The 17621-nt window shown below is 43.4% G+C and overlaps 2 protein-coding genes across 2 annotated transcripts; both read right to left on the reverse strand.

The window, feature by feature from the left end:
- Positions 1 to 2104: 2104 nt before the first annotated feature.
- LOC107276612 (phospholipase A1-II 7) lies at positions 2105 to 3699 on the reverse strand. Its single transcript, XM_015763843.3, has one exon. The coding sequence runs from the start codon at positions 3650 to 3652 to the stop codon at positions 2456 to 2458; it is 1197 nt and encodes a 398-aa protein (XP_015619329.1). The 5' UTR covers positions 3653 to 3699; the 3' UTR covers positions 2105 to 2455.
- A 10373-nt stretch (positions 3700 to 14072) lies between these two features.
- LOC107276650 (phospholipase A1-II 7) lies at positions 14073 to 15272 on the reverse strand. The gene has a single exon (XM_026022223.2). The coding sequence runs from the start codon at positions 15270 to 15272 to the stop codon at positions 14073 to 14075; it is 1200 nt and encodes a 399-aa protein (XP_025878008.1).
- Between the last annotated feature and the right edge of the window lie 2349 nt (positions 15273 to 17621).

Here is a 17621-nt window from a genome sequence, read left to right on the forward strand (position 1 = left end):
ACAGTCCACCGTACCATGCCTATTTATATAAATATTGTAAGTCATCACCATGCATGGACACAATGTACATGCGTGTGAGCTATCAAGGTTGATCAAGTAACGGTGAATCAGATTAAGAATAACTAAACACGGATATTCATGATAGTGGAAAATCATGAATGATCAAGGGGATGTACCCTTTGTAGGATAAAAACACAAGAACTAAGCCAATTAGAGAGGGATGAATGGTTGGTATACCCAAAAACCCAAACTTTTTGCGGAATTAAAAGTTACCCTCAAATTTGACGGATCGTAGTCTGACCGAAGTAGTCGCACCGGTCTGACCGCATGGATACCACCGTCTGACCGAGGTTGAACCTTCGGTCAAACCGCGAGATCAACCGATGTCGCTTGTATAGCTGCCGCCGGTCTGACCGCCGCAATGCCGCCAGTCTGATCGCCGGTGTTTCGCCGGTTAGACCGCCGAACTCGAGAAAACATAAATCGAAGAACTCTCAAAGTAGATGACAACTTTTTTACTTCTCTCTGTGTTTACAAAGTGCAACAACAGCACTCCTCACGAAAATCTCGACTAAACTCGAAACCCTAACTAAACTCACAACTCAATGCTCTCAAAAGCGATACCGGGAAACCTCACGCTCCCTCTCTATTTATACATGAGGTAGGCAGCCTAAAGCCACGAACCAAACTCATACTAGAAGTTCTAATCCACCTAGGAAACCTTTCCGTACAAGAAACAAACTTTACAAACTCGGGGCACACAATACCTCCATCGTATGCTATATGGAATCTTCACCAACCACGTGCATTGAACTCTAGCCTAAGTATCCCATATGATATCTGACCGTCACGGACGTCGCCTTATCCCCAAGTCAACTCCCGATCCATCACCGGCAATACTCTCCCGAGGCATCAAGTCACCTACACATGAATCAAACAAAGAAACCATATTCCGAGACCAAGCTATCTCCAACTTGACTCATTAGTAGCAAACAACAGTATTACATACACATAGTATCCATCTAGAAGTCATAAACCCGAAACAATCACGGATATCCAAACAAACAAACTGAAACTAAAACCGACACAGAGTCGGCCGGTCAGACCGTGGGCTAAACCGGTCTGACCGCTCGCATAGCGCCGGTCTGACAGGCAACCACTGCCTGGTCTGACCGGACCTGACAAGAAACAGTAACCCTGTTTATCACCTGAAAAAATCAGTCATCTCCAAAACCACTTCGCCAATAATCTCCAAATATCAAAACCAATAAACACAGATGTCAATTGTTCATCACAGAATAACAATAAAAAACGCTTTGATTTTACACCCTCATTTCTGGTATGAAATCCAAACTGTTATATATTAAAAGCTTTTGAAAGAAATTGACAACTTAGATAAAAAAATTGATATATCATCATATGTAAGTTTAAATATGTCCTACGATAAGTTGAAAAAAAAGCTGAACTAGTACATGCACTATTTATAATCACATTCGTTTCTTTTTTTAATTAACTGAATAGCTGAATTGAATTTATACTTACATTTTATGAAGTGATATATTACATATTAATCTATATTGTGATTTTCTTTTAAAAAAATATAATTATTCGGATGACAACTAAGAATGAGGGGACATCGCCTGAAGGTAAAAGAACATCTCCTTGATAGGTAGCTACAATCATGAACTAACGTAGATGACTAAATTTTATAAAAACATCTCCTTGACAGTTGAAGCTGTTTCGGAAGCGTCTTGCCTGCAGCTATATATGTTGGTCTTGCAGCGTCGATCATGGGGAACATGTAACTCGTAAAAAAGGAACTAAACCACTTCATTTATTGCGCAATTCTTTTGTTAACTGGCCAAATGGTTGTAGGAACACTTGTCGATGACTCCCAACTGTGAAATTTAAGATTAGGCGTGGTACACTTTGAGATCAGGATTCTGGTTGGCATTAACAGTGTTGGATAATATATATCTAGAAATGCATTTCTCTGAGGGGAAATGGGTAATGAGAACATTAATATATTCTTCTATTCTTCTGTGTCTGTTAGCAAGGGAAATGGTTAATCTTCAGCCACTGAGAAATGCATGCAATTTTATTGTCAGACTGTCATTGACATGGTATGGTCACATTTAACTTTATTACAGAAAACATCACTGGAAATTATTCGCTCGAAAAAAGATAACATCACCGGAAATCATATAAAAGTACATTTTAAATAGCGATATGCGCCATTATGATTGAGAGGCCGGGTAATAAAAATAGTATGAAAGCATGAAAAATAGATCAGTACTTTTTGCAGGTGAATCGGTGGAAGCATATATATGGCCAAAGTTTGGAAAAAAGTTTTTTTTTCAAACCGTCGGGCCGTTGTCGACATATTTTATATAAAAGAAGAAGGTGTCCCATTTTAAAAAGCCAAAGTTTAAAAATTGCTACCAGTACCGACAGTCTATAATAAAGCGTCGTCCAGATCTGAGACTGGCAGACGCATGAAGCCGTCACCATTGTCTTCTCGCATTTTGATCCACTTGGGCTTGTCGTCGGCCTCGCCATCCGCCTCCGGCGCCTGATCGGTACTGGTCTCGTTGATCTTGAACATGGTGGAGTAGTAGTCGGTGTTCGGCAAGGTCATCAGGATGAGGTGCATGTACATGTCCAGGCTGTGTGCCTTGATCAGCTCCCGCGGCGACTTGCTGGCATCATGGTCGTCGAGCTCGATGTTGTAGTCGCCGTCAAGCACATTGTTCGCCGGCAGCTTGGGCACTATGTCCTGTTTGACGACGACGCGGGACACTTGGACGCGGCGCGCGGCGAGGGCGCCGTGGAACGCGTCGTCGCCGACGCGCGGCGCGCCGAACGTCACGGCTCGGACTCCGATCAACGGCTCGCTGCTGCGGCGGTGGCGGTCCTCGTCTGCCAGCGCCACCGCGGCGTCGTGCGCCGCCATCAGGGCGAGCGCGCCGCCGAGGCTGTGGCCGGTGATGGTGACGCGGATCAGTTTTCCGGGCTGCTGCTGCTTCCGGCGGAGATGCCTCGCCAGCCGCTTCACCTCCTCGACGACCTGCTGCTGCACGCTGAGCTCGCCGTGCTCCTTGTCCGCGTCGTTGGACCTGTACACCTTGTGGAACCCCTCGGCTACCTCACCGCCGGCGGGTTCGCCGTCCAACCCTTGGAACGCCACGCGTTCGACATGGATGTCCATCATGAAGTCGGCGACCGTCGCCGAGCCGCGCAGCACGACGACGATGTCGTCCCAGCAGTCGTCGCCCTGCTGCTTGCCGGCGCCGACGGCGATGTAGCCGAACCAGTACGGCTTGTTCAGGCCGGCGATGGCGGCCGGCAACGAGTCGACAACCCATGGCGGGAGTGGTAGTGGCTCGACGGTGGCGTAGAGGTGGGCGGTGACGACGTACCCAGCATTGGTGGCGAGGCGGCTGGACAAGACGGTCTCGTAGGACTCGCCGGGGTGCTTCTTCACCTCATCGAACGTCTTGTAGGCGGCGTCCACCATGACCGCGTACCTGAGGAGATCGGCCCGGTGGTTCTTATCCTCGAGGTTGATCACTAGGCGCCGCTGATGTACCACCTTACCGCTGCAGCCATTTCCGCCGTTGCCTTGGATTTGGCTCTGCTCACCGCCGACCATGTCGAGGTACGCTGGGACGGACAATCTCGATCTTAATTAGTTTTGCGTGTGATATGATGCCACACCGCAATAGAGATATATATAGGGAGCTAATAAGCACTTAGCGGCTGTTTGGTTGCAGTAACTAACTTTGCCACAACTAACCTTATTAGCTAAAGTGTGGCATGACAATATGATATAAAAGTGCAGTCATGAATTAGTAAGCCACAAATGTGCAGTACGTGGCATGTGGTTTGAAAAATAAAAGAGTGAATGATTTGTGAGCCCAAAGTATAAGAAAGTATGGTAAGCCTAAGTTAGTAAGGTGTGGCAGAGAAACAAACACCTACCTAACAACTGTGGTATGATGCACTGTCCCCTCAAACAAATCTCAACAATTCCTAATTAATTGTCCAAAATTTATAAATTTCATATCCATACTCCCCACAGCTCGGGAGCTTGCAGCAACTCCTAAGAGCAAGTTTAATAGTATAGCCAACTACCAGCTTCAAATCATCTATAGTCAATTTTATAGCCAATTCATACAATAATTACCTATAAACATATAGTACACAATCAATACCTGCTCCCACCTCTCATACACATATATATGACATCCTGGCCCAATTAGAATGAGGCATGTGTGGCCCATGTAAACTGTGTGCGCATGTTTAGTACCACCTTGCTAGTCTAGTAAGGGTGGAACCAATTTATAAGGCCTCATCCCTCCAACCATGTCACTCACAGGTTAACTCTTTTACACGAAGCGAAGACGAAAGTGTAAACAGGGTGGTGTGTGTAAGTGGGTCCACCTGTCAGAGCCCGTTAGATGGGCTGGCTACACAGTTCTGGAGGGAGGTCTGTTACATCACACATGCATCTTGTAGTCTGTGCTACATCTTTTATCTCCTTTGCTACATAGTTCTAGAGAGAGGCCTGTTACAGTGCTACATCTTTTATCTCCTTGGCTACATAGTTCTAGAGAGAGTGTTACATCACACATGCATCTTGTAGTCCGTGCTACATCTTTTATCTCCTTGGCTACATAGTTCTAGAGAGAGGCCTGTTACAGTGCTACATCTTTTATCTCCTTGGCTACACTCCTTGGCTACATAGTTCTAGAGAGAGTGTTACATCACACATGCATCTTGTAGTCCGTGCTACATCTTTTGGCTACATAGTTCTAGAGAGAGTGTTACATCACACATGCATCTTGTAGTCCGTGCTACATCTTTTATCTCCTTGGCTACATAGTTCTAGAGAGAGGCCTGTTACAGTGCTACATCTTTTATCTCCTTGGCTACACTCCTTGGCTACATAGTTCTAGAGAGAGTGTTACATCACACATGCATCTTGTAGTCCGTGCTACATCTTTTATCTCCTTGGCTACATAGTTCTAGAGAGAGGCCTGTTACAGTGCTACATCTTTTATCTCCTTGGCTACATAGTTCTAGAGAGAGGCCTGTTACAGCACACATACAACACATACATCTTGTAGTCCGTGCTACATCTTTTATCTCCTTTAAATATGTTTATTATGGTTCTTGTAGTCCGTGCTACATCTTTTATCTCATTTAAATATGTTTATTATGGCTGACTACATCTTTTATCTCCTTTAAATATGTTTATTATGGTTGGTTTATAGCATGCTATTGTACCTGCTCTAATAGATGTGCTACATCTTTTATCTCCTTTAAATATGTTTATTATGGTTCTTGTAGTCCGTGCTATATCTTTTATCTCATTTAAATATGTTTATTATGGCTGACTACATCTTTTATCTCCTTTAAATATGTTTATTATGGTTGGTTTATAGCATGCTATTGTACCTGCTCTAATAGATGATCGAGGTAGCCTCACTTGTTTTGTCTTAGGGAGTTAATATTCTAGGCAGTCTATTGGATAAAAGTTTTTTTTCTAAAATCCAAAATGCATATTAGAAATTCCTAAATGGAATTTTGGGATTTAGTATTTGAGTGAACTGTTGATGGTGCTCTTACAAAGTGTTAGGTGAAGGTACTTAATTTTATATAATTATTAGTTAATTAGTCATCATGGTATATTAATTGGCGTATAATATATATCTACCGAGAGAAGTAGTATATATATGCGTACCTTTGTGTGTGCTAATTAAGAGGTCGATCAGGTATCTCCTCGCTGGCTCTAATGGAAGACTTCGATCATGTGTTGCAAGATGGAAGTAAGTATATATTAATTAAGGCCTTCTTTGGATTGGATCTATAACTTTTGCCCTAGTAGAAAATAATTTTGAATTATAATTAATCCATTAATTTTTTACATGGTTTTAACTCATCATGGAACTTTTGGTTTAAAACCTCTAAGAATACGTGGTATACAAGTTACATTTTTAATTTTTGTTACGTAATGAATCCTTTAGCTTATAATTAAGCTGCAACTAAAACGCTCAAACAAGCCATAGCCAAATAGGCTCAAACAAGCGTCTATTTTTATCACCTATTATTATCCAAAAAAAAGACTCAAATTAAGAAGCATGTCTCTTTGATTTGTAGAAAAAACATAAAAACTTTAGAGGATGTCAATCCTACAGAAAAATTTCCTATAAAGTCTTTTGAAACAAATGATTAAATTATATCCTATGCTTTGAATTTTCTGTGGTATGGACAATTCTATAGAGATTTTTAAGAAAATTTAGTAATAACTTCAACCTCTTTAAAAGTTTTCTTTAAGTCTATTTTTCTCATCCGATTTTTATGGTCCAATCAAATTGTTACTCTTGCATACGTACTTTTCTATGTAAATGACAGCTGTGCGTACGATATAAACGTGCCTTCCGATCGACCATCGATCGCTAGCTCGTGCAAAGGAATCTTCATTATATTGTTCAGTTAATTACTTTTAGTTAACCTTCATATTGAGCGCTCATGCATAGGAATAGGATAATTAATTTTATCATACCAAGAGGTATTATATTTTCTAGTATAAAATTTAGTATCTTTAGGTACTAAGTATGTCAAGATAAAAAAAATTTAGCGTAAAATTTAGGTATGTCTGGAGAAAAACGTTTAGTAAAGCTACTGTAGTTGTTCTGTATATATAGGGCCTATTTGGAGAACTATCCCAGGGATATTTTTTGGGTTAAAGATTATCCCACCAAAATAGCCCCCTAACAAAATAGCCCTCTTGCTGTTTGGATCCAAAGGCTATTTAGCTATTATTGTACCATCCCAATCATTTGCCTCCACTAAAAGTATACAGCAGCCGGATCTTCTATGGCTAATCCAATACAGGCACATACAAGCATACACAATTCCTTACAAGCCCAAACACATAATTTGTCTCAAATATATAAGCAAGTATGTAAAACAATCATGTCACATAAAAGATACAATTCCATACAACAATCGTCTCACATAAATATACAATTACATAAAACAATTGTCTCACATAAATATTAAAGTCCATACAACAATTGTCTCACATAAATATTAAAGTCCATACAACAATTATCTCACATAAATATTAAAGTCCTCAAACCGTAAAAAAAAATTACAATCCATTAAACAAAGCATTTGCCAAGTCATCGCGGAAGAAATTCATGTTGCTATCCTCAACAAGAGGTTCATCTTCTGACCAGTCAGAGTGAGGTGATGTAGGCATTGGAAAATAATCTGCATCCGCATCACACCTAGCAAATTCCCTATCCCTAATTTTGCTCTCTCGAATGAAATTGTGAAGAACCATGCAAGCAACAATTATTCTAGTTTGTTTTTTTTCCGAAAACGATGGCATGTCCAACAACATCCTCCACTTCATCTTCAACACACCAAAAGACCGCTCTATGACATTCCTAATCCGGGAATGTGCATGGTTAAAGGTTTCTTTCATACCTTGTGGCGGGGGCCGTTTTTCCATTGCTCCACATGATACCTAGTGCATCTATACGGTGAAAGGTAGCCCGGGCAGTTTAGGTACCCCGCATCAACCACATAGTACTTCCCTGCATATACAAACACACAATGAGGCATATAGGTACAAGTTAAAATGATGGAAAGATTTGAAACAAAAGTTGCATTACTTTACCTTGTGGTGGATGTGGAAATTTGTGAGCATGAGTTGTCGTTGCATCTTTGAACACTCTCATATCATGTGCTGAACCAGGCCATCCCGATAGCACAAAGCTGATCCAAGTTTGCTGGAAGTCCTTTAAGCACCTTCTTTAGGTAAGGTTTGCCCTGCAGGAATAATCCAAACATAAGAACACTAAACGCAGACAGATAATAACCCAAAAAAACATGATCAGCAATAAAAAAAATGGTAGAAAAGTACCTCTATGTGACTACTCCAGAAATCAGAATCAGCATCGACTGTTCCATCAGGTTTTCTTCCTAAGCCCGTGTGCGTTTGCAAGTAACGCCAGAAGGAGTACGTGCTCTTGAGAATCCCAATTTGATTCTTTAGCTGCATACGACTGTGCATCAAACCAGTTTTGGCATGGTAGCCCTCGGCTATAGCATTATAGCCATCAGAATTCATTTGGCTACCATTGTAGTGGCCTGCTCTTACTTGCTCTATGCACAATGCTAACAAAATACTATTATAACTATCAGTCCAGTTAGCTCGGTCAGAAGTGCTCACCGGAGGGCCGCCGAAGCTGCCTAATTCCTCCACCTCATCGTCCCATGCACCTTCTTCGTCAAGGTCGACGTAATCGCCGATGGGTGCTTCCTGGGTGCCGACACTCCTCGACGCACACCAACCGCGGCCCCCACGTCCGCGGTCGCGGCCACGGTTGGTTGCCATGGCGCGTTGCCGACGGCGACCCGTTGCCCCTGATGAGGAGCTACCTCACCCAAGGCCGCCGCCGACAATGCCCGACGACGACCCACCATTTCCACCGTGTCCAGCACGGCCACCTGCCGCGCCGAAGTTGAGCTGGCGGGCGCGCGGTGCACCACGAGATGGCTCGGCACCCCCTCGACCAGCCCTCACTCCCAGAGAGCGTGGTGCACGGATGGGAGGGAGACCGGAGCCTCGGCCGTGGCCAGCTCCTTCCTCGCCGCCACCCTGGAGGAAGGCACCATACTCGTGGAGGTGAGGGAACTCCTGGCCCGACGCCGCCTGGGTGTTGAGGTCCAGCGTGTCCACGCCGGCGCGGGGAACGGATCCGTGGGAAGGGCCAGACGCCGACGGCTGCGACGACCAAATGTTGCCGGCGGCGGACGAAATGGGATCTTGGGAGAAGAAATCAAAGCCGTTGGGGTCCATCTCCGCGCGGATCCGGTGCAAGGCGATGCGTCGACGATGGATTTGATGGCCGGCAACGCGGGTGGGGTGAATCGCTGGCGTGGATGCCTCTCGGTGGATCTGAAGGAAGGGCCGCGCGATTCGAGGGAGAGGGCGGCGCGGGTGAAGGGCTGGGCGGCGGCACGGGTGGGGGGAGGGGGAGGCGAAGCTGGGGCCGGGCGGCGGCGCGGGTGGGGGGAGGGGGAGGCGAAGCTGGGCCGGGCGGCGGCAAGGGTTCTGGAGAGCGAGCGGGGGCAAGAGCGAGGGGTGAGAGCGACGATTTCCGCCGCAACTGGATCCGGCACAAGTGGGGGAAAGTGGGAATCGGTGGGGCCCACAGCAAATAGCCCCAATTAGCACCCCTTGAGGGTGATAATTTTTTGGGGTGGGCTATTTGCAAATAGCCCTCCTGTTTGGATCCCCTTGAGCTATTTTAGGGCTAAAAGGGGTGGGCTAAAAAAAAACCATAGGATCCAAACACCCCCATAGATGAGCACATGTATAGAAAACATCGATTATTTCTAGCTCGTAGGACTCTACATGTTATGTTGGGAATACTGTGGAAGCTACTAACCGTTTTCGTACGTAGTGATACATGATCTATCCATTATTTTTTGTCTGCTTTCTCTCTGTCGATCGATCTCAATGTTCATCTACTTAGATTCCGGTTTCTAAGTTGTACAGCGTGTTGCTTTTAATCAATTAAAGGTATTGTTTATGCATGTATTATTGTACGTACTTCTCTACATAAAAATGACAACCATCCATGTGATATGTACTAAATTCGTACCTTAACAAGTGAACTATCCACAAAGAATCTTCAGTAATTGTCAACGTTTGTTCTGGACAATTATAGTTATCCCTTCTTTGGTATGAGTTGTGACGTCACTATATATCAGAATGGAACGATCATATGGTGACGACACTGTTGACGAATTAATGAAACGAGTGCTGGAATAACCAATCAAGGTTGTCAGTATCCCGATTCGTATCCTAGTATCTTACGATACTATGATCCTACCAAGTCGAAATGATACCGATCGTATCTAGTATCCTAATTTTCATAGTATCTCGATCCTACTATTCATTACTACAATTACTACATGATCCTACGAAATCTTAGGTAGTATCCCGATTCTATGATTCATACGATACTACAAAATATTATTTAAAATAAGATGGTTTAAAAATAATGTAAATAAATATGCTTAAGTTTATATAAAAATCAGTTAAATATATCCAAACCAACGTGGTTTCTCTTGATAAATGTCTCTATTTGCATGACATATATTATTACTGCATTTTTATATAGACTGGCTATATGTAATTAATATAAATATTAATTAAACTTAAAAAATAAAATCTCATAGTATCCTGATACTACGATACGATACTACTTTGAGCAAAACGATACTACCTAGTATCCCGATCCTAACAACCTTGGAACCAATGCACCTGTTGGCTAAACTGATTTTGATTTTTTAAAAATTTAATATATTAATTAGGATTAATTTTAGAGACATTCTTAGTCACTTCCTTTGCATGGTTCACTTTTCATGATTGCTAAGAAGATGAGGGAAAACTCTACCTACAATTATTTCTAAATATAAAACTTTAAAATTCAAAATTGTTTTATCCGAATGGCAGGGCGAAAGTAGTTGAGTCAACAAGTAGGTGTGTGTCACAAGACTCAGTTTACTCGTATATATAAGGCCTTGTTTAAGTGTCTAATTTTCTTGCAATAAGAAGTCCACTTTATGTCACTATATATGGATCGAGTTTCATTCACATTTCTCAACCGAAAAAAATAGGTACAAAAGCATCCCCAAGGCCCCAACTGTCTTAATTGTCAAAATCGGTACAAATCAAGCTAGTTTAAGGCACCATTGGGGTCAACAAGCCACATAGACGCTGAGTAAACTAATACCCCTCAATGCTGCCAAGGTACTTGATTTGCATTGGTATTATAAGTTGGGGAAGTTCCATACCTAATTTTGTGTTTGAAGGTGCAAATGAAGTTTATTAACTCATAGTTGAGGGGCAAAAGTGGAATTTTCATTTCCTTGCTCATACTTGTAGGCTGTAGACAACCCTTGATTTTTGGCTTGTCAAATACTAGTAAAGACAGGTATCCGTCTTTATATGCTATAGTTCGAAGGAGAAATTCTTCAATTGCAAATGTTATGAACTTTGTCCCGCTGAGTGTTTCTTTTAGAAAAGCTTTAGTAGGTCAGAATCAATCAATAGAATCTTTTTTCATATTGCTTCTAGTTCTAGTTTAGTTTGTCCATCTTTGTCGATTTGCGCCGTAAATCATCCGCCGCCGCTGCGAGAGTGCGACACCTCTTTGTAGGTTTGTCCTGAAAACCTTCCGTTTTGCCCACGAGACAGGTAGTTATCTACGGTTTCATCTAGATCGGCTCCGCTAGCCGGTTTAGTTTATCAAAACCCATCTTGATCTAGTGCTTACTAGATTAGGGTGGTTGACGACTCTACTATTACCGCAAAGCGTTAGGTGCTGCGATCGTGCTTGTCAACTTGTCACAAAAAGTTGCCAACACTCTTTATCTTGTGTTGGCGTTTACGAGTTTGTGTTCGCTTTATGTTTGGAAGAGTTTTTTTTTAAGTTCTCTTTAAGTTGTACTCGTTTTGAGTGATTTCGTGTAATAATTGGCTGTAACTCGTTTGAGCAAAGGCCGGGATGAATTACTATTCTATTATCTTAAAAAAAAGATGAAGTCCAAAGGATGGTTAGGCACTTAGGTCGAAGAAAAATGGCCTAGGTTTGTGGATTAAGGCCCATAGAACTCCGCATCTTTTTGAACTCTTGGTTGGACCATGCACGCATGCATGGGCCTTTTGAATGGATTAGGTCCATGAATAGACGAACCTTCGAAACTGCACGACACCTTTCCCACAAAAGATATTCCCATGTGCTAACAATATAGAAGAGTATACATTTATATGTCTTATATAGTTGCTTTGCACTAACTTTGCCAGTTCCATTAATTTGAAAAACAAAATGATTTTACCAGAAAAGATCTAACAATGCAACAACTGTTGAGTTAAGATCAAATCCACTTACCAAAGTGACACATGGAAAAAAATTACATCCAACTATTATAAAACAACTGGCAACAAAATAAGATGTCCCCTCGTTTTGTGCATATCGTTTAAAAAGTCATCAAAGAATTTGGTAAGAGATTAAAATAGAGGAGAGTTAAGGGACGACACAGAAGGGGACGCTGGCAACAGATGAAGCTTGTGGCCTGACGGTTCCCGACCGGGATGACCAGCCTCAGCACGGTGACAAGGAGGCATACATGCATGCATACTGTACACGCGCACATGCACGTACAGATCGTTTAAACCAATCAAAGTGCTGGCCATGCGCCATCCCGTGCCGAGTCCTCCGTGCCGATGGTCTTCACCGAGCTCTCCTGCTGTCGTAAGCAACATCAACACACGTTCGTTTTCTCCGACACAACATCACCGATGGTCTTCATCAACATGGAAACACACGCCGCCGCCGACTCGTCCACATAGATGGACACCTCGCGTCCTCTGACGGATTAATCTGCAAGATGCTTCATCGATGACATCGACCGCGTCCTCTACAACGACAACGACCGCGACACTGACGGCAGCATCGATCACGTCATCTACGACGATAACGACTGCATCAACTCGGCGTCACTATTGTGATGACCGCTACACGGCGCGAAAGGACCAGCCAAAATGGTGGCCTCATTGCCAACGACGTCCTCTGACATATGCAAGACGTCTCCAATGGCATCCTCTAACATCTACAAGGTGCAAGATGCTAACAATTCCAGTTTCGTCTTCACACCATGGCGTAAGTATTTTTTTTTCGCCTTCGGCTATTTGCGGCTACATCAACTACCGCGACTACGGCTACTACATGATCGGCTACATCGACGAACGTCTATAACAAGAATCATCTACGGCAACTCCAGTTAAAACGTCCGTGTCATCGCTATCGTCCATGACACTCCCGCTATGACTGCGGGAGGAAATAGAGGAGAGTCAACTGACGGCAGCAGGAGAGCTCGGTGAAGACCATCGGCACGGAGGACTCGGCACGGGATGGCGCATGGCCAGCACTTTGATTGGTTTAAACGATCTGTACGTGCATGTGCGCGTGTACAGTATGCATGCATGTATGCCTCCTTGTCACCGTGCTGAGGCTGGTCATCCCGGCCGGGAACTGTCAGGCCGCAAGCTCCTTCCTGAGTAGATGCGTCCTGGTGTTGCCGTCGCTCGGGCTTCAATACAAGGACTTGGACGGTGGTGCCGTACGCGACGGCCTCGTCTTCTGCTTGATGATGCTGGTGAGCGACGACAAAATCGTCGTCGTGTTTATTTGGTGTATCTAATAGAAGAATCGATCTATGGATAATCTGTAGTGGCTAATTGATGCGGCGCCCCAGGGAAATTATAGGATTGATATCATCTCCCCAGGGCGACGCGGGGATCGAACGACGTTGGTCTCTAAGGCTCTGATACCATATGGAAAATCTAATATGTTATATTTTGGTATTTTCTCCATGTATTGCATCGACCCTCTCATGTGGTATATATAGGAGTATATAGGGATAGAGACTTGGAGTACAATACAAGTAATAGTAGATTTATCTCTAGGATTCTATCTTTAGGACTCTATCTTATCTCTAGGATTCTATCTCTAAGATATATCTTATCTCTATATTTGTATTTGACTCTTATCTCTAACTAACATATTATACTTCTAACAATCAATATGTGATATATTATTCTATAAACATACAAGTTCAAATGTGACTTATACAATTAGAACAACAATAAAAAAAAGACTGCAAATTACGTGTTCTATTCATATTCATATTCTTATTTTTTATTTGTATAAGTTAAATTTAAACATATATATTTGTGGAGTGACATTAATCTATCTTGCTATTTTTTTTAAAATAAAAGGTGATGTTTTAAGTAAGTAAAAACAATGCATAGGATATCTCCATAAGGGATGAACAGAGTTTCACTAAGTTAACAAGATATAGTTTCTTAAACACATATGATTTTAACCGGAGAAAGCACACGCAGGATAACATATCTTGTGTGAGCCTGGTACGTAGAAATAGTTCAGTTAATTTCCTGGGAAAATTGGAGCTTCAAGCCTTTATTTGGTGATGAGCTTGTCCAGCTCGGACAGCGGCAGCCGCTTGTAGCCGTCAGCCTCCTCCTCCATCTCCGGCCACTTGTTCTTCTTCTCCGGCGCCACCTCGCCGCCGTCATGGGGCGCCGCGAAGGCTTGCCCGTCGTCGTCGCACAGGCGCCTGAACAGGTGCAGGTACTGTTCCAGGCTGTGCGACGCCGACAGCGACATGGCGACGGCGGCGTCGTCGACGACGAGCTCGACGACTTTCTCGGTGACCTGCACGTACCGGTGGCCCGGCGGCAGCCGCGGCACCAAGTCCTGCTTGACGACGAGGGACACCACGTCGACGTGGCGGCCCTTGATCAGGGCGTCGCGGAACGCCCCGTCGCCGACGCGCGGCGCGCCGAAGGTCACGGCGCGGACGGGGACGTCGTCGTCGGCCAGCGCCGCCGCGACGTCGTGCGCGGCCATCAGGGCGAGCGCGCCGCCGAGGCTGTGCCCCGCCATGGTCACGCGGACGCCGACGCCGGGATCTTCTCGCCGGAAATGGCCGACCAATCGCCTCACCTCCTCGACGACCTGCTCCTGTGCGCTGAGCTCGCCGCGCTGACCCTTCCCGGCCTTGTCCTTGGACGCGTACACCTTGTGGAAGCCCTTCTCCACCTCGCCGGCGGCAGCGGCGGCGGCGGCGCCGCATCCGATCCCCTTATCCTTCGACGTGTACGGCTTGAACGGCACGAGGGGGAACTGGATGTTCATCGACCAGTCGGCGACGTTCACGGAGCCGCGCCACGGGACGACGACGTCCCAGTAGCCGCCGCGCCACGCGGCGGCGACGTAACCGAACCAGTAGGGATTGTCGACGCCGCGGAGGACGGGGAGCGCCGCCTCGAGCGGCGCCGGGACGGCGTCGATGGTGGCGTAGAGGTTGGTGGTGGCCAAGTACAAGTAGCCGCCGCCGCCGTAGTAGTGAACCTCCTTCTCGTCGTCGTCGCCGGCGAAGGCCTTGTAGGCGGCCTCCACCATGTCCCCGTACATGAGGATGTCGGCTTTGTGGTCGGGATGGTTGTGATCGATCGGCAGCTGATAGTCCTCGCCACCGCCGCCGCCGCCACAGATGAGCTGGAGGAAGGTGGCGAAGCCGGCGAGGAGGCTACCCTTGTCGCCGGCGGCCATGTCGTCGTCGATGCTTAAGAGTGTAAGATGACTCGGTACACCCATACTCCACCATGCATATATAGGGCTCGACGTCGTCTCTTCTCTGGCAGTAGATGCAGGTGCATGTGGGGAGTGGATTTTGATCCTCGAGAGTAGTGTTTGCAAGTCGTTTGAATAGTAATAAAAAAATTAAGAAGATATATTATTATGTGATATATCATTCCACAAATATACAAATTTAAATTTAATTAACTTATACATCTTGCAACGAAAAAACAAATTTAATTATAAATATACGTTAACTAGTTGTAGTTTAATTTGGTTTTTTTTATTACGAGATGTAGAAGTTAAATTTGAACTTGTATATTTATATAGTGATATATCGCATGTTAATATATATTCTTAATTTTTTATAATTATTTAAGTGATATGTAAATATCTAAGAGACATCCTCGAGAGATAAAAAAAAAGTTTCTTATGCATGTGTGCAATAATTGTGCATGCTTGCAGTATGGGGCGGGGTAGACCAAGTCAACGTACGACACACGTACATACACCGAACTTTCTTGGGGTTTGGTGTTTAACTTGACTGATCTCGTCATTATTTTATCTAATTACAGGACTCATATGATGACATTATTCCATCTAGACGCAGGCAGGGAGTACAGGTTATTTGTTTTTCTTGACCAGCATAGGCTAGAAACTGGACTAGACTTGACTAACCAATCATCCTGGGCATTTGTTGAGTAGTAACTGTATTTTATTAAGCACTTGTTTATATATACTCTCTTTTTTCCTAAATGTTTGAAGCCATTGACTTTTTTAAACATATTCGACCGTTCGTCTTATTTAAAAATTTTTATGAAATGTGTAAAACTATATGCATACATAAAAGTATATTTAACAATAAATCAAATGATAGGAAAAGAATTAATAATTACCTAAATTTTTTTAATAAGACGAACGGTCAAACATTTTTAAAAAAGTCAACGACGTCAAATATTTTGGGACGGAGGGAGTATATATTTGCAGATGTTTTCTTGACTAACCAAATCGGTGCATCCCTTCACTGTTCATTCACGCATTGCACCGCATTTTGTCCTTCTCATTGCCGCTGGTCGTCGTTGTCCTCCTCGCCAAACTTCGCTCATCATAGTGCCGATTGCCGTCCACCTCTCTCTCCTCTAGCTCTATCATCACTGTTGCCCCTCGTTCGATCATCCGTTCTCGTCGCCAACTGTTGGGGATTAATTACATGCCATACAAATGTATGAAACGAATGTTTCTTTATTTTTTTTCTCTATTATAAGTGATTTAGAATATATTGAAGTTATCTAAAATTTATATTTGAAAGTTTATTGGGATAGTTTTGAAATTTTTTTGGTATGATTTCGCTGTCATTTTATGATTATCTTTTAAATTTCAGTGAAACATTGTAATACAACCTTTTTCAACAAAAAATTTAAGAACTCTACTCAAACTTTGAAATTTTCAACTCAAATACCCATTTATTGTTTTACTATAGAAAGTGATGAACATATATATAATTAATCGTGACACTAAGCGCGTCCGCGAGCATGCGCAAACTAACCCAAAAGGACTGATTCGCGAACGTTCGCACACGGCGAACTCGCAAGAATACCCTACACTTTCCTTTTTTTTTTGGCACTGCTTGGTAAGTTTACATACTGAAAGTTTATACGTGATAGTAATTCAGATTCAGATTTTCTTATGTAAAGTATATAAAGTTTTTATATATAAAGTTTTATGTATAAAGTTTCTACGTAGAAGTATAATCTTTGGAGACCATCGTCTCATGGTGGACCAAACGTGTTCACGCAGGATGCACGTGGACATTCACCCATTAAACTTACCCAAAGTAGCCTTCTCCAGGATTTTGGGCTTCCAAAATATTAGGCCCTAAGAGATGAGGCCCAAGAGGCCGTGAACATGCTTGGGCCTTGAAAATCCATGGCTTGTCGAGTAGGATTACTCTACAAGGCCCATAGGTTCCCAGCGTCCAAAGTTTTTAACCCTTGGAGACTTTTAGACCAATGTACTGTGTTCATCTCTTTGAGTACAGTATCTGATAAATAATTAAATTTTACCATCTCAGGAATCATTGTATGGCCGAAATCCTGGTCAATCCAGAGTTAGGATTTTAATTCAATTTCATGGTTTATTTCTTTAAACCGGGATTAGGATCCAAAGAAGCTGATTTTTTTTATTTATCGACTCTCTTGGAAATTGAATTGATTTACTAATTACTGATCAAGTACTAGCAAGCATCCACGCATCCATGTTTCTCGCCGTCGAATGCTGCAATTTTTTGACAGTGCACACCTAGCTACGTGCCTGTCTCAAATTAATAAACACTCAGCTTAGTACTCCACCTCTTTAATTAAATTAAAT

The sequence above is a fragment of the Oryza sativa genome, chromosome 12 (assembly GCF_034140825.1).
Source record: "Oryza sativa Japonica Group chromosome 12, ASM3414082v1".
NCBI lineage: Eukaryota > Viridiplantae > Streptophyta > Magnoliopsida > Poales > Poaceae > Oryza > Oryza sativa.